The 27,543-nt window shown below is 55.3% G+C and overlaps 2 protein-coding genes across 10 annotated transcripts in view; both read right to left on the reverse strand.

Annotated features, from left to right (window-relative positions):
- Positions 1 to 15,293: 15,293 nt before the first annotated feature.
- SLC35H1 (solute carrier family 35 member H1) lies at positions 15,294 to 22,444 on the reverse strand. Of its 2 annotated transcripts, XM_083619070.1 has the most exons (9): positions 22,329 to 22,444; positions 21,786 to 21,927; positions 20,860 to 20,923; positions 20,698 to 20,770; positions 20,440 to 20,608; positions 20,258 to 20,341; positions 18,892 to 19,067; positions 18,503 to 18,632; positions 15,294 to 18,377 (listed from the first exon to the last, which is right to left on the reverse strand). In XM_083619070.1, exons 1-9 carry the CDS (start codon positions 22,437 to 22,439, stop codon positions 18,268 to 18,270), a joined length of 1,059 nt encoding a protein of 352 aa, XP_083475196.1. In that variant the 5' UTR covers positions 22,440 to 22,444; the 3' UTR covers positions 15,294 to 18,267. The 2 variants fall into 2 exon arrangements, with proteins under 2 accessions (XP_083475196.1, XP_083475197.1); XM_083619071.1 differs by lacking the exon at positions 21,786 to 21,927 and having other exon boundaries at positions 22,329 to 22,420.
- A 1,228-nt stretch (positions 22,445 to 23,672) lies between these two features.
- ELMO2 (engulfment and cell motility 2) overlaps positions 23,673 to 27,543 on the reverse strand; it is a 78,247-nt gene continuing 74,376 nt past the window's right edge. For all 8 annotated transcript variants that reach the window (XM_083618596.1, XM_083618594.1, XM_083618595.1 and 5 more), the window contains 4 exons: positions 26,676 to 26,783; positions 26,367 to 26,449; positions 26,176 to 26,253; positions 23,673 to 24,627 (listed from right to left, as the gene is read on the reverse strand). In XM_083618596.1, coding sequence (XP_083474722.1) covers positions 24,427 to 24,627; positions 26,176 to 26,253; positions 26,367 to 26,449; positions 26,676 to 26,783 — 470 coding nt within the window. In that variant the 3' untranslated portion in view covers positions 23,673 to 24,426. The remainder of the gene's footprint in view (positions 24,628 to 26,175; positions 26,254 to 26,366; positions 26,450 to 26,675; positions 26,784 to 27,543) is intronic.

Below are 27,543 nucleotides of genomic sequence, written 5' to 3' on the forward strand. Positions count from 1 at the left end.
TTCCCTAATGAGGCCTCCCACCGCCAGTGCCCTTCCACCGTTCGGATTCTGTTCTTAGACCGAGGTAAAGTTATCAAACTGGAGTTTGTAAACCGAATAGTTCGTAAACAGGGCTGTTTTTAAACCAAGGTACCACTCTATACGCTTTTATTTACACGTATATACAACCAGACCCCTTCTGGCAACTCCTGCAGCTTCCCAGCCAGTGCCAAACATCTTGCTCTGCGAGGCAGAGGTGGGGGGTCTCCAGACACACTGGCCAGGCTTGCACCCCGGGGGGGGGGAGGTCACTTCAGTGCTGCCAGTGCAGTGGTTTGGCTTCCCTCCTGGAGGCGAACTCTGTTGTCTCTTGAGACGGACGGATGCCAATGATACAACCTGAGCATAGGATGGAGGGACTCACAAAACTAACACCCCAGCAGGTGTTGCCTCCCCATCAGTCACAGCTTTGGAGTCTGGCACAGAGCAAGACCAGCTTCTGTCTGTCCAGCTCCCAGCAGTATCCCAAACACACAGCGGCCCCTCCAGGCCTGTTGCTCCCCTGCCAGGATCACCTGGCATCCAGCCAGGTGAGGTGGGTGAGAAATGCCTACCTTCTCCCCAGAGAACACCATCACTTGGCTGTTGCTATGGCAACGTGGCCCACTCTTTTAGTCATGCAAAATGCGGTGCTTAGCTGAGCGGCTAAGGCCATTAGCCTAACAAAGAAATTGGTTGGACTGGCTCTGCAGCTCCTTCTCCTCTAGTCCAAATCCCAGATGCAGAATCCCAGGCCTGGAAGGGGCCCCAGGATATCATCCCCATGGACCCCTCCCCCACCCCCCCTATTCTGTAGCAACATTTTGGTTAGACGACCAGCATTTTCATATTTGAGTTCTTTAAGAATTCTTGGGTCAATGCCATCTGGACTCTGCTTGTGTTTTTATTTAGTGACTAAGGGTTAGAACTTAATTTCTTTTCACCACTGAATTAGAAGCCTTTCAGAAGCCTTTCCCAAGCAAGCTAGTTCATGCTCGGGGATCTGCCCTCCATCCTTTGCCATGAAGAGAGATACAAAGAATTCATTCAGCTGCTCTGCGATCTCATTTTTCTCCTTTGTCTGATTGCTTTTCTTTTTTGCAAACATTTGCCTTTTCTTTGTGTTCTTCTTATTTGTACAAGACTTCCATTTTTGACAGAAACCTTTTTGCCTTCTTTGGTTTCCTTGACTCTGCTCATTAACCATGCTGGCATCCTCTTGCACTTGGCAGTGGCTCCTTTCCTGATCTGCAGAAAACAGCCTAGATGAGCGTCTACTGCTGTTGTTTTCAGTGACCCCAGAGCACTCTGGAGATATCTGATCCTCTCCACTGTCCCTTTCCACTTCCTTTATACAAATCCTCTCATTTTCTAGAAGTTTCCTCTTTTGAGGTCAAATTTGACTGTTTTGGACTTACTGTGTCCAGTTCCATGTATGTTGAACTCAACAGCACCATGTTCTTTTTCCCCCAGCTGGATTTAACGGCACTTAATGCCTCACTCCAGATCCTAAGTGCCTTTTAGGATAAAGCCCCAAAATGCCCCCTTCTCTTTGGTTCCCTGACAGATAACTCCTGCATGGAGAAAGCAAATTGTCTAGATCCATTCAAGGCCTAGTTCCCCAAATAACCTTGGTTCCCCTATAACAGGAGAGAGGCAGGGGGAATCCTAGAACTGCAGTTAGAAGGGCCTCCCAAGGGTCATCTAGTCCAACCCCCTGCAATGCAGGAATCTCAGCGGAAGCATCCATGACAAGTGAATGACTTCATTGACCATGGCATCCTTCTGGAAAGACTCCCGGGGATGGGAGCTGGAGGCTGAGCTACAACTCTTCCTCTCCTTCCTCAAAGGTCATCACTAGAAGTTAGGATTGGGCAACTACTGCTTGGCCCCACAGCCACAAGAGCCAACTCTTAGGGGCCGAGGGGGCTTCAGCCCCCAATAAAATATTTGAGGAGGCTGGGGCAGCTCCATCAATGTGCTGAGGGCACAGCGCTCTCTGTGCCATAGGAGAGGCCATGAAAGTGTCAGACCAGGGTCTGGGTGGGGCTGAATCCCGATAAGATGGAGGCACAGGACTTAGCTGTATGGCCTGCTCTGTGAGAGCCTGCACTCCCCACTAAGAAACAGGCTTGGGGAGTCATCCCGGATTCCAGCTTGCCTCTAGAGTCCAATTGGCTTCTGCATCTGTTCCCAGTTCAGGCTGATTCATTAGCTATGGCTTCTCCTGAGCTGTCTATGCTCTAGTGACCTCCTGCCTAGACTACTGTAATGCACTCTACATGGGGCTGCCCTAGAGGACTGTCTAGAAGCTGCTCTTACACCAGGTATTTGTCCATCTATCCCAGGATTGTGAACTCTGACTGGCAGAGGCTCTCCAGGGCAGCTCAGGCAGAGAAGAGCCTTCGGCACCATCTTCCTCCTTATCCTTTTTAATTGGAGATGCTGAAGCCTGAACCTGGGCCTTCCTTCCTGCAAGGCAGGTGCTCTAAATCCAGGCCCTGGAAGCTCCCCCTTAACCCCCCCCATGCGCACGTGGTGCTGGGGTTCTCCTGGGCTCCATGCCCTCTGTGGAGCAGCAGGTGGAGGTGGCAGCAGCAGCAGCTAAGAGAGCCTTGAGAGAAAGTGGGCCTAGCCCACTAGTTACTTCTGTGCTAGACTACTGCAATGGGCTCTCTGGGGGTCTGCTTCTGAAGACGGCAAGAGTCACAGAATGTGGTCACCTAGGAGCTCTCTGGTGTTTGTTACGGAAATTACGGGGGGGGCACATCTTTAAAGTTAAATATTACAAATATTATGCCTGAATATATCCTTCCAACTTGACAGCTCAGGGAAGTCACCTAACTTTAAAAATAATACAAAATCATCTCCTTTCCCAGTTCCCCCCATTCCAAAGCTATTTTCCCCTTGCAAAAGGACTCCAGGAAGTTCCCAGAGGTGAAAATTGTGGGCTCATTGTTAGCCAAAGGAAGCCAAATCTCATCACCTGACTCGCCTCAGGGTCCAGACAGGCAAAGGCACTTCTATTGTACTTTTGGGTGGTGGGCACTTAAGACCTATTTGTCTATGCTAATCTTATACCTGAGTCTTGCCCTCCCATGTCTGCTTATGCTAATCTTGTACCAAGGACTTGTCTGAACATGTTTGCCAAGGTTAACCCCTCCCCTTCGAACTGTGTTCTGGGATGTGGTGGGAAAGTTTTAAAAGTCATTGTCACCCCATCCTCGGGGTTCAAATTTGCTCTTTGAACCTATTGCGCAATAAACTTTGGCCTACAGCTATTTGCTCCGGTTGGTGGCTGGACTCCTTCCTTCATTCCGCAGGGACCCGCGGGCTCTGCCCAACCAGCTGGGGGACTGAGCAGCCTCACACCTAGATTTTTCCTTAACAGGTTGAATGGCCAGGACATGCAAAGCTGATACTGAGCCAGTCACTTGAGCTTCAGGTGCCACTCTTGACCTCTGAGGCTGCCAGCGATTGGGGGCCGGGCTGAGTCAAGGACCTGCCTGCCTCCCTGCCTCCCTGCCCAAACCTCAAGAGCAGAGTCTGAGGCCCCTCTTGCTAGACCCGCCTAGGAGAGCAGCTAGAGACGGGGCCTTCTCTGTGCTGGGTCCCCGTTGGTGGAACTTCCTCCCTTGTTTGGTTTCCCACACCGGTTCCAGCTTTTAAACCAAAGTTGAAGCCTCATTCGTTTCCCATTGCTTTTAGCTGAGATGAGCTTTTTCCCATTAAGAACTTGGGCAGTTATAGATGATATTAATGGATATTTTACTGCTGGTTTAAACTGTGTTTTAATTGGTTTAATTAATTCTGTAGATTGCTTGGCTGGACTTTGACATCTTCCTCACTACAAGTTTTAAACTGTGGGTTTTTTTATTGAAATTTCTCTTTTGAGTTAGTGAGGCTTTTCATTTTAAGAAATGTCTTTTTCAAGCAAACAGCTGCCTCCTTTAAGCTGGCGGTGGGGACCAGCCCCTCCCACAGCTCCCCAGCCAGCCTGTCCCTCAGAGTTCAGTGGCATGAGCCCCCCCCCCATGGCAAGGGCCAAGCATGCAGGTGGTCAGGGACACCTGTCCCAGAAGCAGGGCTCCATCCTCCAGGCGCTGCAAGCAAAAGGGCTGCAGCTCAGCAGCAGAGCAGCTGCCTTGTAGGTAGAAGGTCCCGGCCTCCGTCCCTCATGGTGGCATCTCCAAGGAGGAATGCGACCATCTCCTGCCTGAAACCCGGAAGAGCCACTGCTGCCACTCAGCATGGATGGAGAAGACAAGACTGGGAGGGGGCATGAGAGTCACCTTTGTTACGGAAATTACGGGGGGGGCAGCTTTAAAGTTGTTAAATGTTACAAATATTATGCCTGAATGTATCCTTTCAACTCGACAGCTCAAGGAAGTTACCTAGCTTTAAAAATAATATAAAAGCAACTCCTTTGCCAGTTTCCTCCATTCCAAAGCTATTTTCCCCTTGAAAAAGGACTCCAGGAAGTTTCCAGAGGTGACAATTGCTGAGCTGATTGTTGGCCAAGGAAAGCCTAATCCCATCACCAGGCTTGCCAAGGGGCCAGACATGCAAAGGAAGTTCTATTGTACTTTGTGTGGTGGGACTTCAGAGGTGTTTGCCTAGGCTAACCTGGGTTTACCTGGGTCTTGCCCTGACATGTCTGCTTATGCTAATCTTGTACCAAGGACTTGTCTGGACATGTTTGCCAAGGTTGAACTAGTGTAACCCCTGTCTACCCCTCCCCTTTGGTGACATTTACAGATAGGTAGCCGTGTTGGTCTGCCATAGTCAAAACAAAAAAAAAATTGTATCTGAAGAAGTGTGCATGCACACGAAAGCTCATACCAAGAACTAACTTAGTTGGTCTTTAAGGTGCTACTGGAAGGAAAAAAATTTTTTTTTCTTTTGTGACATGTCAGTGATGTAGCAATGATGCATCAATGATGCTGTATGAACTGTATTCTGGAATATGGTGGGAAAGTTTTAAAAGTCCTTGTCACCCCATCCTCGGGGCTCAAAATTCCTCTTTGAACCTGTTGCGCAATAAACTTTGGTCTACAGCTATTTGCTCCGGTTGGTGGCTGGACTCCTTCCTTTATTCCACAGGGACCCGCGGGCTCTGCCCAACCAGCTGGGGGACTGAGCAGCCTCACACCGAGATTTTTCCGTAATACCTTCCAGTATCTGAAGGGCTTTCATGGGCAGAAAGCTTGTTTTCTGCTTCTCCAGAGAGCAGGACCTGAATGAATGGACTCAGGTTGCGAGACATCAGGAAGAACTTTCTGAGGGTAAGAGGAGTCTGGCAGTAGAAGGGTCTCCCTCAAGAGGTGGCAGACTCTCTTTCATCAGAGGTGGGCAGCTGTCAGGGATTGCTGCATTGCAGGGGGTGGGCTGGATGACCCTCCCGGGTCCCTCCCCACTCTAAAATTCTATGATTCTATGACCCTTTATCTGACTTGGTACAGGGCATCGTCCTGTGTCCATGTAAGTTCCTATGAAATGCATCCAATAACGGGGAGGGGGCCCTCTTCAGATGGACCTTCCCCAATAGCAGAAGGACAAACGGGGCTGATGTTCCCCTCCATCACCCACTCAGCTGCTTTAATAAGAATAAGAATTTATTATTTTTAGCCCACCCATATGGCCGGGTTTCCCCAGCCACTTTGGGCGGCTTTCAACAGAACATTAGAAACATAATAAAAACATAATCAAACATTTAAAAACATTTAACCTTTAGATGCCGGCTGAAAACTTTTCCATGCTGCCAGGTTTATGCAGACAATAACAAAACATCTTCTTGTAATAGGTGATTCATTTGAATCTTTGTGTGGTCTTTATTGTATACCTGTGTGTTGTTAACTGTGTCATTGTTGTTTTACCAACAGCAGCATGTTGTTGTTGTTGCTGTTGTTGTTGTTTAGTCGTTTAGTCGTGTCCGGCTCTTCGTGACCCCATGGACCAGAGCATGCCAGGCACTTCAGCAGCATACAGATAAATAAATACGTTGGGGTGGGGGCACTGCTGGTGCTCTAGGGGTCCCTGACTCCAAGGTGTGTGCATTTGCAGGGGGGGGGTCAGCTCTCAAAAGTTGTGCCCAGTGACCCCAGTCAGCCAGGATCTTCTGGAACAACCTCCCAGCCAAGGCTCAGGCTGCTCCCAACCTGCCACAGAGGAGAGGAGGGTTCAGTCCGCAGCCCCCCTCCTTGCACTGCCACCCCCCCCCAAACTGGGGAAAGATGAGGTTCTGGCCACAAGGGGTTAATGCCAGGAGCAGAGCAGAGTAATTGGGAGTTAATACGGTCCTGTGTTTTTTATTACACTCAGTGCATTAAATTGATAGCCTGTTACCAAAGGCCACGAGTGTCACCTCTCAACAAGATGAAATCTATGTAGCCCATGGACAGCAGAAACAGCAAGATTTATAAAGGTCTCCATAAAATTAACATTTGGAAGGGAAGGGAAGGGGGCAGGGCAGCTGTCTCTGGAGATGGGAGACACCCCCCTCAACCTCCCTCCCTCCCAGCAGCTGGAACTGCAGAAATGGGGAAGGGGGAGCAGCCTGGTGCAACAGATCCAGCACCCAAACTGGGCAAGGCTGGCTCAGTCTCCTTTTCTGACCCCACCCCCTTAACTCCTGCTTTTAGGAAGACAAAAGGAGGCTGTGACTTGGCCAGGCCTGGAAAGAGGTGCAGGGGCTTGCAAATGGCTTTAAGGCCCAAAGGACCCCCTTCCTTTCCCTCCAGAATCTGAGGACCAGCTGGGGGGGGCAGGAAGGTGTCTAAAAGGGTGGGGCAGCCTCAGGCCTTCCCCCCCCACAGCCTAGCCCTGCAGCGGATGCAGGAGGGGCCAGGCTTGCAGGAGGGGGGGCTTTTGCCATGCTCAGGGTGAAAAGTGCCCCCTGCACCAGCTGCCCACTTGGGGTGGGCATGGGCATGCATGCCCCTCCCTGCATCTCTTGATTCACCCCCCACCCCCACCCCTGGCTACCTTAGGCACCCCCAGCCTGGCTGCTGCAGCAGACACACACACACACACACACCTCCGCCTGGAACTGCGACTGCTCCTGCTCGCTGGATTGTCACAATTAAGACAATGAAATATTTAGACAGGAATAAATAACGAGGCAAGGGCTGGTAATGAGGGGAGGCCGCCCAGGCCTGACGAGGTGTAAATCAGGACTCCCTCCCTCCCTCCTCTTGCTGCTGCTGCTGCAATTAGTTATTTCTGCACCCAGGAAAGGCTTTCAGGTCTTACTCTGCCCCCTCTCTTGGGACTGCAACCAGGAACAGGTTCAGTGGGGGGGGGGCTCTGGCACTAACTGCCCTGCTGTGGCCACGTCCCCATAAATGTCACCTGCCCTGCATGTCTGGGGAAGGGCTCAGTGGCCCTGGCATGGGGCGCATGGGGTTCCCTAAAAGCACCCTGGCTAATTCCATTCTGGAAAGAAAACCAGGCATGGAATCGTAGAATCGCAGAGCTGCCAGGGACCCCCAAGGGTCATCCAGTCCAACCCCCAGTAATGCAGGAACCACAACTCAATAATGCCTGAAACGGAGCCAGCCAAGCTTTGTTTGAAAAACTTCCCTATTTTCACTGCCTCTTCATTACTGCAGGTCCTTGGTGCTCCCTTTCCTTTGCATCCATCCAGGCCAGGCCCCGGAGAGCTGCCCTCTCAGCTTGCCCACCTCCCCACCTGGCACTCTTGCTCACCCCCAACTCTGGTGGTGGTGGTGGAGGAGGAGGAGGCCCCCTCCGTCCTGGGGGAGCCAAGGGAGGGGTTGCCCCTGGTCCAAATGGCCTCCTGGCACCTGAAGGCCTGCATAGAACCCAACGGTGAAAATGTCCTGGAAGGCCTGTAAATGCTGCTTTGGTCATCACGATAACCCTGGGACGAAGCGTTAGTTGCTGCAAAAATAAACTCACACAGGTTTGTATCCCTTGACGCTTCCAAGTCTTAGTTTTGGTTCAGCTCCTTGGGAGAGGAGAGGCTTTGACACCGGCTGCCTGTCACTCTTCCCTTGACCTGAGAGATGGAGGAGAGCTGGGAAGGGGCCTCCAAGCCAGGGGAGAGCTCATTGGGCTCCTGATGCCAACTTCCTAGCTTGCTTAACATATTCGCACCTCACAGATGAGTCATGACGCCTGCCTGCTGCTTTGGCATCTGCCCGTAGGGAGCCTTGAAAGCTCTCACCTTTCTTTCATGGAGCAACAAAAGCGGTCCCTCCCTTCTGGCGTTCCTGACATCCCTCTGGTCTCCCTGCATCCAACCACTCATTCAGACCCTCCTTTGGGCCTGCGGATCAGGACAACAAGGAGCAAGAGCAGGCCTGGCCCGGTCGCTGCTTCCCTGCCACCCAGTGAACCTGCCATTGCACCGCCCGGTGGCAGTGAGCTGCCCAGGTCTGCTACCTTCGAGGCGCCATGCCCAGCAGAACCACACCCTGGCTAGTGGGCTCCCCCTTTGGGGGGTGTTTTCCTTGGGGGTCACGCTGACTCCATAAAAGAATAATCCAGATTTCATGGGTGCCTGGCAGCTTTAGCCAAAGTCAGGAGGAAACGGCTGTGTTGGGCCCTCCCCTGTTGGGGCCACAGGCCTCTGGGGGCCACTTGCAGGGTCAACCGGGCTGAGAAGAGGAGCCCCGACTCGATGGGCCTCCCTTGGCCTCATCCTGCTACTGGTGCTGCTGCAGGGCTTCTCTGGTCTTCTTTTGTCCCTCCTGATTTTATAAATACTATGTGTATAAATAGAAAATAGAAAAATATTTATGTTACACATTTCTAGCTTACTTAATATAACTTGATAAACTGCTTAATTAGTAATACAACAGCATAAAACTTTCTACAATTTCTATATACAGGGAAGAGAGATTTCCTCTTTCTTGCCCCTCCTTGGTCCAGTGTAGCATGAACCAGCTTCATTTTTCAATGCAGTTCTTGCCTTGCCTTCTCTCCCTCTTGTCAGATTTGTAAGTTGTCATAAAGGCCCTTTGGCAAACTCAAGAGGGCCACGAAGTTGTTCCTGGGGGAAGAAGGTGCTTCCAAATTTCCATTTTAATAAATAGGTTACCATTCCTTGGAATGATGCTTTTGAGGTACCCAGATATTGTAACCGCGGGATCTATGAGCTGGACGGGGGAGCGACGTCCCGGCCCCGTAGAAAGCGGCTACCCAGCGACGCCGGGCGGGTGCGGGGCTGGGTGCCCGGAGGGGAGGGGCCTCCGGGGGTCTCAGGACTCGGCGCCCGGCTCCGCCGCCCTTGCCTTTGGGGGGCATGGCTGGGTGGGGGCACTGGGGGGTCTCCCGGCACAGGCAGCCCGCCGTGGTCCGCCCGCCTTGCCGCAGCCTCGACGCGGCTCCGCACCGTCGCCGTAAATCACTCTCTTTGCCTTTCGCAGCAACAACTTAACGGGATTAATTTATTGCGTTCTGTCTTTAACAAACATCATTATCATATCGCCATGCAGGATTATGCAAATCCGGGGAGCGGCAACGAGCGGAGCCTCTCGCCAAAGGCACCTTCGCTCCTCGACGGGGCGGTAGGGAGACCCCCCCAAAGTACCGTGCGCGCTCGCTCGGCAGAGGCAAGGCGCGCCCGCGACGAGCCCGTTGTCCGCTGGCGACCCCAGACCAGGCGCGGCCGCCCTCCCCGAGGGGCGGGCGCGGAGGGCGGCTGCCGTCGGACTCCGGCTTCCACCAGCAGGCGCGGAGCTGCAGAGATCCCCGGGCTCCGGAGGCTGGCACCGGGAAGAGGGCGTCGGGGGGCTCGTGGGCGCAGCCGCGTGGCGACGGCCTCGCCAGAACGGCCTTCGAAACCCTCGAGGAGCCAAGCGGACGCCGGACAACCAGCCGAACCGCCCCTCCCTCTCCCCGCGGCGGCCAGGACACCCCCGTCCAGTCCAAGCAGCGGCGCCTCCCTCTTAGGCACCGGGTCGCCAAGCTCGCGGGCCGGCGGGAGCTTGCAGAGCCGCTCCCGGGGACTCCCTTTCCCCGTCTTCCCACGGGGCTGCCAGGTTCATGGGAACCGGACAGAGCGTGGCGTCTGACCTGCTGCCTGGACTGGATGGGGCGGCCGCCGTCTCTGCCCTCCAGATCTCGATGCTCCCCGGGAAAGGCGGCGGGGAAGCACGGCGGCCATGCAAGGCCCCCCTAAATCTGGCAGGGACCCCCGTTAGAAGCCGCGCTTGGAAGCGCTCAGAGGCCTGGGGAAGAAGACCCCCGAGGGTCGTGCCCATCATCTGCAGGGCAGGCAAGACCGGATTCCCCAGCTCAGCTCCCAGCCGCCCTCTTCCAGCTGCGCTCCTACCTGGACAGGATAGCCTCACCTCTGTCAACTGCGCTCTAGTAACCTCCAGGTTTGATTACTGCAAGGCATTGTGCATGGGGCTGCCTCGGAAGACTGTTCTTGGAAACTTCAGCTGCTGCAGCATTTGGCAGCCAGGCTGCTCATTGGGGCAAGACGGTGTGAGAATTTTACACCGATCCTGGTCCAACTGCATTGGCTGCCTATTAGTTTCTGGGCCCAAGGATGGAGAACTTCACCAAGCCAGAGTAGTCTATCCCATTTTCTCATGCCAGTGCAACAGGGGGCTGCTGTCCCCCCACAAGGACCCCCAGAGCAAAGGCCACTTGCAGCCTGCCATGGATCCAGCCCAGAGCAGAGGGAGGCCTGTTCCTGGACGGGAGCCAGACCCCTCTCCTCTGCGCCCAGGCACCTGGTGCCGACGTTTGTCATTCCCTAAATGCCAGCGCTGTAGGCAAGGCTGCTGAAGGAGCCACTGGAATGAAGTCTCCTTGCTGCTTTTTATTGCAGGATCACCGCTTGGATTTATGAGGCCTGAGTGAGTCTCATTTCTCTGGCAAGGCAGAGGGAGTAATTAACTATTAATAAAAGTATTACCAAGCTCCCCACAGGGGCTGCTTAATTCATGGGGCAGGAAAGGGCAGTGCAAGGCAGCTGCCTCTGCGGCGACCGACTGCCTTAGCACCAGAAGAGGACCAGGACCAGGTAGCATCTCTTGCTCGGAAACTGGCAGGCGAGGGCACTGCAGCTGTGGCCTTCTCTCTGCCACTTGAAGGAGGTGCCAGGGAGGGAGACGTCTGCCTTGAGCCCATGGGGGGCCCAGGGCCAAGTGCCAGGCTGACCCCAGGCCCCAGAGACTGTGTGGCCTCAGGCAGGCAGCCTCCATCTGCCTCACAGCCCCCCCTCCCCCCCCCCCCCGTGGAGGTAAGAAGCCTGGTCTGCCTTCGCAGCAGTGCTGGAAGGGTTGCTGAAATGATGGCATGGAACACACCTGGAATACCTAAGAGGAAATGCTCTGTAAAGACTAAGTCTTATCGCTGGGGAAATGATGGAGTTCCTCCGACAGCGACTCTGGCAGACAACTTGTGCTCCCAAGTATATTAATGGCAACTGCCAGCTGAGGCACAATTGGTTGTGTCAACTGGCTGTGGGAGCAGCAGAGGGAGACCCAGGATGAAACGCCAGCCCCCTCCTAGGCCTGGGTCACTAGAGGCCGGATTCCTCAAGGCCTGCCCCCTTCCTTCCATGACCCCACACATCACAACCTGCTCTCTGACAACACCTGGTGCTCACTTAGCCCCTGAAGGAAGCCCACCCTGTGCTTTCTGCGGTTTTAGAAGAACAAAATCTGAGTTTCCACATCTCTGGCCGAATGCCTTTGTTCACTTTTAAGACTGTGATGTGGGCACCAGTCACAAAACGGCCACCATGTGAGCATGGCATCACACACAGTTAGAGAGAGCAGTCACTGTGGCTTCCTCCTCAACCTCAGGTTCCCATGAGAAGTCAGCTGTGTCTGCTGGTTGATGTTAATTTCTGTGCCCCCCCCCCACTGGTGGTGTTGCTGGCTAACAATAGGGAGCATTTCTCAGCACCAGCAAAAATGTGCCAGGTGCCCACGCAAAACTCTCTCATGCACATGGACACCCGACACACACATGCATTGCTCACCTCCCACCACAAATGCATCTCCCCTCTCTCTGCCCAAATGCATCTCTCGCAGACCAGACCACACACAGTCTCTCCTCCCCTTACAAAGCCCAACTCTCCCTCTCTCACATACATGGGCATCCATTTTTCTGGGGGGAGGGGGAGGAAACCCTGAAAGGAAGAAGGCGAATTTCTCTCTCTCACACACACGAAACAATTGCTGTCCATATCTGTTGCCTCATATCTTTCAAAAGATGCTTTAACCTTACATTTTTTAAAAAAATGAAAGCTGTGAATCTAGGAAATCAAGTTCATCCCAGGGGCACCAAAGCAGCCCTGTGCTCCCTTGCCATGATAGCTGCAGAGGAGAGGAGCCCAGGCCTGGGGCTCAAACGTATCCCTCCAGGCGTGGGTGTAGCCAGGGGGAGGTGGGTAATCAAGTAAATCAATAAAAATAATTAACGGGGGTTCTGCCCCCACCCCCAATATAAAGCCTGCCCCACTAACATCAATCCTGGCTATGCCCCCAGGCCTCCCCACTTCAAACTACGCCCCTCCTTGGGTGTTTTGGTTCTTGACCCCGAGAGAATGCCTCTTCCTTGCCTAATGAAATGGGGGGCGCAAGAGTCTGTGGAGAAGGGTCCCAGTCACACCAGCCGCTCCATAGACATCTTTGACTGTGGCCCCACCCACCACTGGCCAAGTCCCAGCAGCCAGCAAGGCCAATGGTCAGGGATGATGGGAGTTGGAGCCCAACAACTCCCAGAGGGCATTCGTCTTGCTTGTTTCCCATACTCTACACATTAGTAGAGAGGCAACTAATGCACAGAGCATTGGAAACAAGCAAGACAAATTGGTGCATTTAATACAGGATGGCAAATATGACCTGGTAGGGACTACCGAAACCTGGTGGGATGAGAGACATGGCTTGAATTTGGAACTGAGGGGTATGACCTGTTCAAAAGGAATAGACCAAGCAGGGAGGAGCAGCACTGTATGTGAAGGATGTGTAATAATAGTAATTTATTTATACCCCAGCCACTCTGGGTGGCTCCCAATAGAATATTAAAAACACAATACAGCATTAAACATTAAAAACTTCCCTAAACAGGGCTGCCTTCAGATGCCTCTTAAAAGTAGGATAGTTGCAGAGTATCTGAGCAGCAGGGACCAGGGAATGCGAGGGCTGCTGCCAAGGTGCTCCTGCCTTGCTGCCTGTGGACTTTCCTGTTGCAGCACCCGGCTGGCCACTGTGGGAGGACAGGACAGGTGAGGTGCCCTCCACCTTTGGCCTGATCCAGAAGGGGATCTTCGGTTTTACACCTTGAGTGGCAGCTGCCTCCTCACCCATCTCCAGCAGCCCTCAGCAGCAGCAGGGGGCAAATGCCATGGGCCATCGGAGTGTGACTTCCCAGCGCCCCCTGGAAACGGCTCCACAGCTTGGTATGCAACAACAGCAGCAAGAATACTTATTGCAAAGTATTGGAAGACACAAGATTTACCCACCCTGGAAGAGTGGCAGATGAAGGTGATAGACTATATGGAATTGGCGGAAATGACTGGCAGAATCCGAGACCAGGGAGAAGAGTTGGTGGAAGAAGATTGGAAGAAATTTAAAGACTATTTGCAGAAATATTGTAAAATGAATGAATGTTAAAATGATGCTGGATTGAAATTAAGTGGCATTAGCAACAAGGTTAATAAGAATATGCAAAAATGGACTGATAATGGATGAAATTATATAGCTATATGTTAAGATATAGAGTTAAGATAAATGAAAGAGGGTAAGGATTTGCTGAATTGATTATGTAAATGGGAATACAAAAAGGGGAGGTGTGAGGAGGTCAAGGAAATAAGCAAATGAGCTTAAAGATTTCAAAAAAATGGATTTGTTTTTAATTTTTTTCTATCTATTTGTTTTCTGTATTTTGTTTTTTCTTCTTTCTTTTTTTCTATGTATTTTTGTATTTTTTGTATTTTTCCTTATTTCTTCCTTTTTTTTGCTTTCTTTCTATTCTGTAAACCTCTGTTTTTTGTAAAACCTTAATAAATATTTTATATATAACAAAAAAAGAAACGGCTCCACAGCTTGGAGCCCAGGAGGAACCTGCAGAGCAGAGCAGGACCCACTGCCTGGGAAGGAGAGGATTCAGAGGCCCTGCTGTCCCCCAGAAGCCCCCAGACCCCCCAACCCAGGCCCTCCGAGCTGCTGAGGTTTTCATTTGGCAGCTGCAGGCCACATGCAGGAAGAAGCAGTAGGGCCAGCAGACGGGCGCCTGGCACAGCAGCGCCACCTGCTGCCTGCTTCCTGAGTGTGGCCAAAGCCATTGGGGCGGCAGGAGAGAACACACCTGTCTCTTCCTGCCCACTCCCCGAGATGGTGTGCTTGGCCGTCCAGGTTCCCGTCACAGGAGATGCTTCCATCCCGCCAGGAATCAGAGTTTTCTTATGCTTCAAAGGCTGCTGTGGCAAAGTCTGTCGCTGCTAAGCCAGGCTCGCCTGAAGGTGCCCTTCTTCCTCTGGGCCCTTCAGGCTGGCAACTCCGCGTTGCTTCAGCTCTCCTGCTTTGAGGAAGGGCAGAGGGCGAGAGGCCTCCGTCCCCTCCCCCACCACCGATGCCCAAGGGCAGCTGCCTCCTCCCTATCCACCTTCCCAGTGAAGAGGCCCCAAGGCCCTTTCTCCTGCTGCTCTCTGAAGGCTTCTCTATTTTGAGGTGGGATAGATGATTTCATGGCTGATTTCCAATCTCCCTTGCTTTTGGCAACTCCCTCTCCCCCCCCCCCCCATTTCTATTCCCACAGTCACTTCCAGCTTACGCAAAGGATCCTTCCCATGTTGAAATACCTGCACAGAGAGGGGGCCTTCTTCAGCATGGCTCCTCCAGAACCAGCGCAAGCACACAGCAACACCCCTGGCCTCCCACAGCGTTGCCATGGAACAGTGGCTGGCCCCTGGCCCCTCCAGTCGTGCCCAGCATGGAGGAGGAAAGGGCTTTCCTTCCTGTTTGTGGAGCTTGGTTGGGGCAGAGCGCCTGGGGGCCAAGAAGCCCCCCTCCTCAGCAGGGGGCAGGGGCAGAGCTCAGCACAGCACAGGCAGGTCCCAGACAGCCACAGAAGCCGAGGTCCTTGGGACTGAGAGGTGGGGCTGAACGGGGGTGCAAGGACACGGCTCCTTGGCAGGTCCAGATCCGTGGCCTGAGGCTGCAGAACACCTTCCCCTCCAGGCAAAGGAGAACATGGGTGTCTTTCTTCACACTCACACCTTTTCCCAAAGATTGCAGATTCAACAATTTACACTAAAAAAATTTAAGACACACAGACAATTACACTTCCTTTGTTAAGAAGTTTATAGGGTGCCTTTGGATGCTTGAAAGCAGCTGTGCGTTTTTGTGGAATGTACATTTCAGGCCCCCCCCCCCCCGCCAGAATATTCTGCTCTTGGGATTCTCCCTGGCAGCTTTGTGGATTCTCTGCATCTCTGCCACGGCTGCTCTTCAACTAAACACAATTGCCCACGTGCCTTGTCTTGAAGGGCCGCTGTAGTTGCATCTCAAAATAAGAGCACTGACCACAAATTAGGAAAAGGGCAGGCAAGAAGGCAGTTCAGTTCATGGGGGCTTAGAGCAACACAAGAGCAAATTGTCCCTGCAAATCAAAGGCCAGGCAGACAATGGGCCCAGGAGGACAAAGCCTTTTGCTCAGGGCATCAGGCAGACAAGGGCCAGCCAGGCCTGACCCTGACCCTCCTCAGCCGCGGAATGAAGGTCACTCACTTAACACCAATGGGGAATTCAAGAATCTTAACAAGCTCAGCAAAGAGGCAGCTCGCCTCTCCTGCAGAAACTCCACTCCCACGAAATGTTCCCAAGACATGAGGCATATTTAGCAGCCGTGGAAGGAAAGGACAGGCCTCTCCTGGAAGGGCAACTGCTTGAACAGGAAGCAGCGAAGGAGGAATGAACATCCTTGCATTCTTGCAAGGCAGGAAATAAATAAGAGAGGCTCCATGCAGGGAACCATGATTTTGAATTACAGGTAGGTAGCCGTGTTGGTCTGCCGTAGTCAAAACAAAATAAAAAAATTCCTTCCTGTAGCACCTTAGAGACCAACCAAGTTGGTTATTGGTATGAGCTTTCATGTGCACGTTGGTCTCTGAGGTGCTACTAGAAGGAATTTTTTTATCATGATTTTTAACTTGATCATAAAGGATTCAAAGCAAAGGATCAGCAGAGAGCTGGTCAAGTTTGTGGACAACATCACATTATTGAGAATGGTGAGGGGGAAATGGACAGCCAAGGGCGCCCCAGCGTTCCCCTCCTGCCACCAGGCCAGCCAGGTGACAAAATGGCAAATGTGGTTCAATGTGATTGCACATCCTCCGAGTGACGGGTGAGGAAAGGGCTCTTGGGGCTGCAGTGGGGAGCGGAAAATGTCAAGTGAATGTGCAGCAGCTGTGAATGTGTCAAATCCAACATTAGGGATCAAAAGCAAAGCTGCCTACAGGATTCCAAGTGTGATCCTGTCATGGATTTCCATAAGGGTAATCTCATTTTCCTTATGAAAATTTATGGTGGCTAAATATGGGATACAGTCTGGTTCTGCTCACTTCGTCTCCAGAAGAAGCACAGCAGAGCTGGAAAAAGCTCTAGAAAAGGGAAGGCAAAATGTTCAGGGGTGAAAAAGCAACCAACCAGCAGCCCCCCCCAAAAAAAATTAAAGGGCTGGAGCAGCTGCCCTTTGAGGAAAGGTTGCAACAGGCTGAGGTTAGAAAATGGAGACATGATGGGTGAAACTGGGCAAAATGAGCAAGGTTTTCCTCCCTCTCCTGCTACTAGAACCCAAGGAGGGTCACCAAGGAAGAGAGAGATTTGCGATGGGGAGAGAAGGAGGCCCTTCTTCACACAGTGAAGAGTTAAACTCTGGGATTTGCTCCCAGGAGAGGCAGTGATGGCCACCAGCTCAGCTGGCTTTAGCCGGGGACAGAGTCACAGAGGAAGAGTGGCTGCAAGTGGCGACTGGACAGAGCGCAACTCACTGCCGCCTCCAGAAATCAGGGTGGGGAGAGCCCGGCTGCCACACTCAGTCCTCTGGGGGGGGGGTCTCCTTGGGGGCATCTGACCGGTGATTCTGGGAGACCGGAAGCAGGGCTGGATGGACTCGCTTTGGTCCAACTAAAACCACAAGCACCACCATTACGTCTGAATGGATGGCACAGCTGCATTTCAGAATACCATGCACATCTCTGAATGGTGGCAGCGGCTGCCAGCGCCACCCCGTGTCCTTCTTGCCAGCTGCCCAGGGCCATTCTGAGCAGCCACAGTGGGGGTGAGGGGAACTGGCAAGGCGGTTGCCACATTCTACCCCAAGGCTGCGATCCGAGACTTGCTCGCTTGCAAATCTGGATGACTTCCAAGGAACTTACTTCCAAGCAAGGGTGAAGAGGGTTCAGGACACTGAAATGCTACTCTCCAGAGCCCAGAGATGGGCAGTGGAAACTCCCAAACTGGCCTCCAATGTCCTCAAGTTGTCAGCAGTAAGGGAGCCTCACGCCAAGCCCAGAGGTGAGCAGCGAGGGCTCCTCTTCACCCAGGCAGCCTGACTGGTCCAGGGCATTCCGCATTCAGGGCTCCAGCTCCCAGCCTGCTTTCCGCAAGGCCACCTTCTGGTCCTATGCCCAACTCTCTCTCTGCCCACACCCTGCCCAGGTTCATGGCAGGTTTCTACTGCTTCCTCCAGTAGCTGGAGCTCTGAGTACCATCTCAGAAGCGCCTAGTTCTGAAACCACCATGATGCCCACCCCTTCCAAACTCCAGGGACTGCTGCAAACCCAGAAGCAGAAAGCAAGAGCCTCTCGGCTGCTGCTCTGGCCTCAGCCCACTTTGGTCCCAACACATCTCCCCAAGAACCAGCTGGTCCTCCAACCCCAACAGCCTTTTCGCTTCTTAACACATTCACGTGGCACTGCCTCCGACCCTGAGGGGCACGCAGGCCAGAGGGCAGAAAGATGGGCGCAGAAAGGAGGCACCCAATGTCGCCATCCATGAAGGCTCACAGGATGGCACAGTCCGTCTCACTTTACAGCCTCCCCCAAGCTCCCTCTCTGAGCCACGGAGACCCAACGCAGCACCTGCACCCGCCAAGCTTCCTGCGGCTCCCCCACCCCCGAGATCTTTCCCATAACACCAGGGCCCAAGTGCTTCAGCCTCTTCCCTTCTAAGGGGCCCCAAGCCCCCCCATTTGAAGCCCTCCGGGGTAGCCGGCTCCCCCTGCCTTGGGCTCTCTTGGCTGAGCTGCTGGCGTGTTTCAGCGCTGGGGGAATCCCGCAGGGTCCTCTTCCTCCTGGTGGTGGAGCAGCAGCAACTCCAAGTCCGGGCTGGAGCAAGACTCCTTGGGCTGCTTGGCGCCCTTTTGCCCTGCGCAGAGAAGGAGGCACTGGTCAGCCGGCCCCCAACAGGCAGCAGGGCTTCTCCGGCCCCCACCCCAAACCTTGGCTATGCAGGAAGCCCAAGTCCCAAGACCCCACCACCCCCAACATTACCTGTGGCACTGAGAGCCTTCAGCGCAACGTGGAGGGAGAGCCCCAGGAGGCAGACGACGAAGCCCAGCCAGTTCAAGAGGCTCAGGTGGTCTCCCATGAGGTGCGTGGCCAGCAGAAGAGTGCAGACCTCCTGAGGACAAGAGCAGGGGCGAGTCACAGCCGCCAGGACTGGCGGCCCCAGAAGCCAATCGAAAGTCTCACATTGGGAAGGGGGTGGACTGAGTATTTCTCACTGGGGCACAGAAGCCCCTCAGGCCTCCATGGGACAAAGGGAAGACCCCACCCCAAAGACTCATGGGCTCCCACCCGGGGCCAAGCAAGAGGCGACTGGGGCCATGGGTTGGCTGGCTGGGCAAGGAAGGGCCAGAGGAGGAAAGGCCACCCAATACCTTGAAAATGCCAGAGATGGACAAGGTGAGGCTGGAGGTTTTCGACACCAGGAGGAACTCGGAGAAGCCCAGCCCAAAGGCCAGCAGCCCCCCCAAGGCCAGCTTGCCCAAGAGGCCCAGCAGAAGGTCCAGCTCGTGGAAACGGAAGAGCTTCTCCGACGCAGACAAGGGCAGGCCTGGGGGGAGAGAGAAAGAGAGACAGGGCTCAGGTACCTGCAGGGCCCTTTACCTGGAAGCAAGTGCCATGGGTTGGACTTCCAAGGGAGGGTGCTCAGCCCTAGGGGCCCTCCGTGCTCCTCCTGCTAAGCCAGGGGCCGAGGGAAGCTCAGCCCTGTTCTGGGGAGGCAGAAACTCAGCAACAGATTGACAAACACTCCAAGGGTTTCTCTCCCCCTGCAACCAGGGAAAATATTCTTTGCAAATGAAGAGGAAAGTTGCCTGACCACCTGCAGGGGGGGGGGCTGAGGGGTCCACTATGAGCTTTTTCTACAGGAAGAGGAGCTGCTCTGGTGGCCGCAAGACTGCACTGAGGCAAACAAATAATTCCCAAGTCCAAATACAGCATTTCTTTGGGTTTCTACAGTGGTGACAGTTTTGATTTTAAATGTTGGTGGTTTTTAAAATTTCCTATCAACTGAGATGCTTTTGGGTGCTGCCCTGTCTTGTAGCTCCAGCTCTAGATTTGTAATTTCTGTTTGCTGAGAACTGAAGAACCAGCCGAAAATAGCCTGACGGACGTGGCTTTCCCCCCTGCTCCTTGTTCTCTTCCACTTATGCACGATGCGCCATGCCTGGCATCACAGGGCGCTGTCTAGCCACATCCATTCACTTCCCTGGGTCTATGACCATCGATACCACCCAGCACATTCTGTCCACGCCTGACAAAAGACTATTATACATTTCCCCATTTCTCCCCAGAATCTCTCCCTCCCTCCTTCCACATGACTGGAGCTCTGAACATACCAGCCAGCAGCTTTGGAGAAGGAACCTAAACCATGCTTGGAGCCCAGTAAATGCCCTTGATCCATGGTTCCCAATGTGGGGCACAAAACCCACAGGGGGGCAATTTGAGAATGAGTTATTAACAGTTAGTGGCCTTTTAGGCTTCCTCCACGTGATTAGTTCACTTTTTGAATAATAAGAATTATATGTTATGTGGGGGGGGGGGATTTTAGAGATGCTTAGGTGGGGCATGGCCAAAGAAAGGTTGGGAACCACTGCCCTAGAGTAAGCAATCCCCAGACAAGCCCCCTTTTGGGGAACTGCTCCCCTGGGAGAAGATTTCCACCTGGATCCCCTGCTTTGCTGCTCCCTCAGCTTCCCACTCAGGTGTCATTTCTGCCCCCGCCTCACCCAAACAACTCACCCTCAAATGCAGCGAAGAGGGGGAAGAGGCCCAGGAACATGGCTGGCTGCAGGTGGAACATGGTGTCTATGGGATTCTGGAGTCCTGGCAGGAGGGTGAGAAGGGGGAGCCCATCAAGGAGGAGGAAACGGAGCATGGTGTCGCCTGCCCCCCCTCAACACCCGCCCCAGAGGGGCACATACCCAGCTCGTCCTTCTGCAGAAGTATCTGTGTCAGTGTCCAGCGGATTCCGCCCAGGAAGGAGGCCCCCAGCACCATGGCAAAGCCCTCCATGTCAAACTGCGTCGCCTTGTAGGTGAAGAGGAAGAGCCCCCCCGCAATGAGCAGCACCACCAGCACCAGCGCCGCCCTCTGGTGGGAAGAAGAACAGCGCAGGTTGGCTGGTGCCTGCGGGCCCAATGATCCCCTCCCGCTCAGCCTTGGGGGGGCTGGGCGCTCACCGGCTCCTCCAGCTTGAAGACCAGAGAGAAGAACAAGATGAAGAGGACGGCCGAGGACTTGGTCATGGTGTAGCTGCAAGGCCAGGGAGGAAGGAGGCCGTCAGGCAGGCAGGCAAGAGAGACGGGCAGCGTCTTCACAAGACCCCCCCCCCCCATACTCACAGCGAGACGGTGATGTAGAGGAAGCTCCAGTTGCTGAGCCCCACGTCCAGAGCCGTCGACAGAGCTGAGTGGCAAAGAGAAAGAGGACCGAAGAAGAGGTCAGCTTGACTGTCCCACCCACAGCTAGTCAGCCAAGACGTGTCCAGGAAGCCCCCAAGACGAGGAGGATGGCCGCAGCCCTTCTCCTTTGCCCCCAAGCGACTAGCATTCGGGGATAGACTCCCTCTGCACATGGAGGCTCCTCAGTCAGGCATCTCAACTAGTTGCCACCTTCCTCCCCTGGGACTGAGCTACTGGCCCAACCACCACCTCTTCCGGGGGTAAAATATGGAAGAACAAATTGTACATTCCGCACTTTTTCTTCTCTTTCCTGGGTCCCTTTCCCTGTGGACTCCAAGTGTGAGGATCAGGAGAGGAGAAGAACCAACTGCTGCTCACCACAGGAGCAGCTGTATTTTCACAAACCGAGAAAGACGGCATGGAGAGGTGTGTCCTGGCCCTTCGCCTTGATGCTTCTGTGCAGAAATTCAAGGCTAAAGGTCCCCCCAGGGCCGGACTGAGGTTTGATGAGGCCCTAAGCTACTGAAGGTAATGTCCAGCTGTCCATTGTCAACAGCCAATTGTTGCTGTTTTTGTGTTGGATATATGCTAGACGGTAATTTACGGACCTAGTAGGTATCTAAAGCCATTTGCACATAACAAATGGGAACCTACACAACACAAAACACTGTTGCTGTATAGCGGTTTTATTTTATTTGTTTTTTATCTTATGTTTTTGGAAATCTACATCCAGTGTTTTTTTCCTTTACATCATTTTTTGGGGGGCTCTAAGCTAGAGCTTGCTGAGCTGACACGTAAATCCGGCCCTGCCTTCCCAGGAGCCGAGGCAGAGAGGGAGCGGCCCCCCGCCCTTCCCGCGGCCTCACCTGCGGGGCCCACCTGGCGCAGGTAGGCGGCCCAGGGCAGCAGCGGCCGGGCGGGTCTCCGGGCACAGCGGCGCGTCAGGCCCGAGAGCGCGAAGATGACCAGCAGGTGCAGCAGCGTCATGAAGAGCGGGAAGCCGAAGCTCTGCGGGGGGAGGGGGGAGAGAGGGGGTCAGCCGGGGGGAGGGGCGGGGGGAGAGGGGGAGGGGCGGGGGAGGGGCGGGGGGAGAGGGGGAGCGGGGGGAGGGCGGGGGAGGGGCAGGGGAGAGGGGGAGGGGCGGGGAGGGGCGGGGGGAGAGGGGGTGAGCGGGGGGGCGGGGGGAGAGGGGGTGAGCGGGGGGGAGGGGGAGAGGGGGGGAGAGGGGGGGAGGGGAGGGGGGGAGAGGGGGTGAGCCGGGGGGGAGGGGCGGGGGGGAGAGGGGGTGAGGGGCGGGGGAGGGGAAGGGGAGGGGCGGGGGGAGAGGGGGTGAGCCGGGGGGGAGGGAAGAGGGGGTGAGCGGGGGAGTGGCGCCTCGTCCTCCCTCCCTCCCCCCCTCCCCCGCCCACCTTCATGATCCACTTGTTGTAGAAGGTGATGCCGATGGAGAAGGCGTAGTAGAGCAGCACCAGCCCCGCCGCCAGCGCCGCCGACCCCGCGCCGCCCCCCGGGGGCCGCATCCCGCCGCGCCAAGGGCCGCCGCGCCCTCCGGACTGCCGCTTCCGGCCACAGGCCCCGCCCCTTCCCGGCCGGCCGACGTAGACTCGCCGCGCCAGAGCGGCCCCTTCCGCCTTCTCCGGCGGCGAGGACGAGCGCCTCCTGGCGGCGCCTGCTGTCACTGCACCCCCTCGGCTTCCTTGCCCCGCTTCTGGTCCCAGGAGCTCAAGGTCCGACTGCCTGGTTCTCCCGCTGCCCATTTGATCCCCCATCCCTGCGAGGCAGGCGAGGCCGAAGCAGTCGCTGGCGCAAGGTTACTCCCCGTGGCCTTCCTGGGTCCTGACTCTGATTGCTGCCGCCCACTTGCAGGCAGGGCCCGCCGGGGGCCGAGTGGGGCTGCTGCCCCCCCCCCGGGTCCCACCTGGGACTCCCAGGAGGGGCACCTGGCTGGCTGGGAGGCGAGCGACGCAGCTGTGGGGCCCGATCCCCTTGTCCCTGCGCTCCTGCACCAACCACCTTTCCCGGAGGCCCCCAGCGGGAAGATACCGAGCGGCCTCGAGCCTGGCAGGGCTTGCTCTTGGGAAACCTCTGCAGCTCTTCCAGGGTCTCCCCCAACATCCAAGGATGGGCTCCCAGGTCCAAGTGCCTCCCAGAATCCTCGCCAGTTAGGGGTGGGAGTCCAGGCCCCGCAAGGCATCCCTGGGCCCCTGGCCGGCTAGACCCGCCCGCCCCGCCTTCATGAAGTGGCCCAAATTTGGCTGGAATCCAACCAGCTACTCCAAAGAGGGAGCAGGGGGGCAGCAGGGATGATTGTGCCCACAGGGTTTAAGCTGAAGCCTTCGCTGTGGGGAGGAAAGACACAGCCCCCTGCAGGCAGAGAAGGGTGGGGCTGCCCTCGCAAGCGGGGTCCGTGTCCCCAGTCTTCCAGAATTGCAGGAAGCCTCACAAGCACCCATTTCTGCTCCAAATAAGACCTGCATGAGCAGAACCTCCGGTGTTTACTGCCAGTTTTCAGAGGGGAAATGGGACGTGTTGCTGCCCACTCACTTCTCCTCTGAAATCCAGGATTTTGGCACCATCTTCACCAGGCAGCTCTCACTTCTGCCTGGGGTGGGGGGCGGGGAGAGGCACTGGCACCCACAAGAAGCAGGAAGCCCTTTCTCCCTCCCAGGGAACAGTCCACTTCTGCTTCAGCCTGGGCAGAGTCTTCCCTCCCACAGCCTGGTCTGTGCAAGAAGGAAACAGGAGCCGGCAAAAAGGAGGAAAACAGCCTTTAATGCAAAGATCGGGGGGGGGAGGGGCGTGCCAGGTCCAGCCTGTGCACTGTGCCCCACTGCCAGGTCAAAGCAGCTAGACTGGCAGCCTTTCTTGGGTCAGGGTGGGTGGGTGTCTCAGTGCTCTTCCACCCAGGGGAGCCTAGATGAGGGGCAGATGCTGTACCAGGGGCTGCATTTGCCACTGCTGGGCTCACAGGATGGAGCCCCTGCCTGCCTGGAAAGTAAGAGAATCATGTAATGGTGGAGTTGGAAAGGGTCCCCAGGGGTCGTCTCGCCCAGCCCCCTACAAGGCAGGCCCCAGAGACAGCCATGGATGAGGCTCTGCTGCCAGCCCCCATCTGCCATGCCCCCTTCCCGGGGAAGGCAAGAGCCCCCAGCGGCCTCAGGCAAAGCACATCAGGCAAAGGCACACCAAGGACGGCTCTGCAGGGAATGCCACGGGGGGGGGGGGGGGCTTCAGAGCACGCTCAGCCCTCCAGCGCAGCCGGCTGATTCTGGAGTAGCCGGGCTCTGGCTGCCCCTGCTGCAGGGTGGAGAACAGCTGCCATAGAGGGGAGAGTCTTGTAGCATTAAAAAAAAAAAAAACCCCAAACGCGACTGCCCAGCAGGATCCCTCCTTCCGCAGTTGGAGAGGCCACCCCCCCCCCACCAAGAAGAGGAGGTCCTGGGCATGCGCTGGAGGGGCCCGGAGGCTGCCCCCCCCCCTTGGCCCTGCCTCTGCTGCCGAGGGGCGTCATCCGTAGTGGTAGACGAAGTCGTAGCTGCTGGGCTCCTTGGGGACGGGCGGGGGCACCTCCGGGATGGGGATGTTCTCCAGGTCCAGCAGGCGCAGCTTCATCTCCATGCTGAGCAGCGTGTCCAGGTCGCTCTTGGTCAGGTCGCTGCCCATCTCCTTCCCCAGGAGGGCGTTCAGGCCGTCAATCCAGATGCAGTACTGCGGGGGAGGGGAGGAGGGACCTGAGACCCCAGGACAGACCACGGGGGTGGGGGTGGCCTGGCTGCCCCTCCTCATGCCCCCTGACATGTTGCGGGGGGGGGACACACCTGCCCCCGCTTCCTTCATCACAGAATTGTGGGGTTGGAAGGGACCCCGAGGGTCATGTGCTCACAACCTCCCAGGAAGGGCTTCCCAGGGAGTCCTCTCCCCTGTGAGAACAGGATGCCGGACTCGGGGGCCTCATCCAAAAAGATCTTCCCATATAATGGCATCTAATAACCTTCCTTCCTTTCCCTTGAGTTAACGGGGTCCACGTCTTGTCCCCTCGCCTTGTCTATGCCATTATGCCACCTTCCATGGAGTCACGGACCTGCCGTTTAATTTCTTTGGGTTTTATTTCGTGCCTTGTTTTTACCTGACCGTGATCCATAACTGTACATGGACTGTATATTGCCACCAGATCCTGCCAGATAACACTGCAATTTGCAGAATTTTGCATAACCTTTCGTTTTGGAAAGCAATACACATTATTTCAAAACAAAACCAAGCAAGAAAATCAGGCTCCTCAACCCTGCCACGTCCCTCTCTCCTCAGCCACTGAGCTCCCTTCCATTTTCCATGGTGGGGTTCATGTCTCTCCCCCCCCCCTTGACTCTCCAGAGACTGAGCAGCTTTGCAGAGGCAGGCGAGAGAGAGAGGGAGGCAGGAAGGAAGTTGGTGGGCAGCTACATGGTCAGCCCTGCAAGGTTTGAAAAAAGGAGCTGAGGTTGATGGAGAGGAAAGAGTAAAGGGCGAGGGGCTGACGAAAGCAGAGATGCAGCACAGCAGCTGGGGGGAAATGGAGAAAGAGCAGCCCAGATGGGGCAGCTGGACACAGAGATTGTTCTAAGAATCTCCACATGGAGACCAGGGCTGGCTTCCCTAGCTGGGCGCAGGGGCACAAGAAAGCCTCCTGGGTAAAGGGCAGGGCCCCCACCCCCTTTCAGTCCTCCTCTCGATTTTCTGGGCCCAAGAGGAAGGAGACAGTCTCTGCTCCACCCACAAATGCTCTCCCCTGGTTTTGTGAAAGCCCCAAAGCCCAAAGCGGCCTGGGCCTCCTTCAGAGAGAGCAGCCCTTTCCTTAGAGGAAGTGACAGGAGATAGGAGAGCTGTCGTCAAATCTCTCAAGGGCTGCCCCATGTTTTCTCTTGCTCTGGAGGGCAGGACTCGAACCCATGCCTTCCAGTTACAAGAAAGGAGATTCCAGTGAAACACCAGGAAGACCTTTCTGGCAGCAAGAGCCGTTGGACTGTGGAAGGGTCTCCCTTCGGGAGGTGGGGGGCTCTCCTTCCCGGGAGGTTGCTGAGCAGAGGCTGGACGGTCATCTGTCAGGAATGCTTGAGCCGAGATTCCTGCACGGCAGGGGGCTGGACTAGATGGCCCTTGGGGTGCCTTCCAGCTCTACAGTTCAATGACTCTCGGAACTGCAGCCAGGAGGAGGAAGCGCATTGCAGGAGCAGGGCCACCCGTCAGGAGGAAGGCAGCGTCCCCTCGCTCCTGACTCACCTCGTATTTGTTGGGGGCTATGAAGTTCAGGGTCTCATCCGGATCGTACAGGATGGAAAAGGCCAACTCCAGAGCCTCCTGTGGATGGGAAGAGGGAGAGCAGGGGCTGGTGAGCCAAGGAGGCCAGTCCCCACCCCCTGCCAAGGACACCCCCCCCGGGTCTTCCTCCCCTCCCCTTCCCAGCCAGCTACCTTGTTCTGCTTCAGAGCCCCCTTCTCCTTCACGTGCGGACAGTCCTTCCCAGTGACGACGGCCTTGATGTCTGCAACGGGAACTGGCGAGAGAGAGGGGCTGTCGGTCAGGCTGGGCAAGAACAGCGGGAAAGCCCCTTCCCTCTTCCACAGAACCAGAGAGTGGGGAGGAGGTACCCCTGGGGGTCCTGCAAGGCAGGAATCACAGCGAAAGCCCCCCAGGGGCTGCTGGCTGCCCTTGCTCAGAGGACTGGTCATTGAGCCCAGTGCCTCGCCTACCCCCCCCCCCCCGCCTGGCACGGCACTCACTCTTCTCCTGCAGCGCCTCCAAGGTGACCTCCCCCTGGCCGTTGTCCTCCAGGTCCCCGTAGTGAAGCACTTTGTGGTTCAGAGCCAGGCGGCAGAACCAGAACCGCTCTGCGGGGCGACAACAGCAGCACACGGCCCATGAGAAGGCAGGGAGGCCGCTTCTCTGAAATCACGGAGAAGTGGACTTCCTGTTTTGCAGCAAACCTGGCCAGCTGCCCTCTCGGGTGCTCTAGCGCCCAGGAGGGGTCCCAGACGGAGATTAATGGGGGGTAAGGGGCATGTAGCCCCACACCTTTCAAGGAGATCAAAAGGGCACGACCCACAGTCGCCAGGGAATGCCCTTTTTTGTTTGTGAGAAGGGATGGAAATCTCCGTCTCCCAGACGAAAAGGCAAGGGTGCTGGGCTCAATGGCTCCATCCCAGGACAGTCCCAGGAAGCTCCCATGGTGAGCTGTGGAATACCTTTGAACCCGGACATACTTGGCAAGTGAAGAGGCACCCCTGAAAAAATTCTGATTTATGCTGGAGGAGAAAACCATCTGTTTGGAAAGGTTTAGAAAGAATGAAAGACCCCAAGGGGGGGCATCAAGCCACGGGGGCCAAATGCCTAATTATGATTATGATTTATTTCTACCCCACCCATCTGGCTGGGTTTTCCAGCCACTCTGGGCGGCTTCCAACAAAAGATGAAAAATGCATTAAAACATCAGTCATTAAAAACTTCTCTAAACATAGAATCTAGGACTCAAGGTAGACTGCCTCTGGAGCTGGAGCTTCTATAAGGACATACATAAGATTAGCTCACAGGAGCTGACCAAATGTCCCAGAGGGAAGCCCCCAAGCGGGACCCAAAGGCAAGAGCAACCCT

The sequence above is a fragment of the Podarcis filfolensis genome (genome assembly GCF_964270895.1).
Source record: "Podarcis filfolensis genome assembly, chromosome: 6".
Classification (NCBI taxonomy): Eukaryota; Metazoa; Chordata; class Lepidosauria; order Squamata; family Lacertidae; genus Podarcis; species Podarcis filfolensis.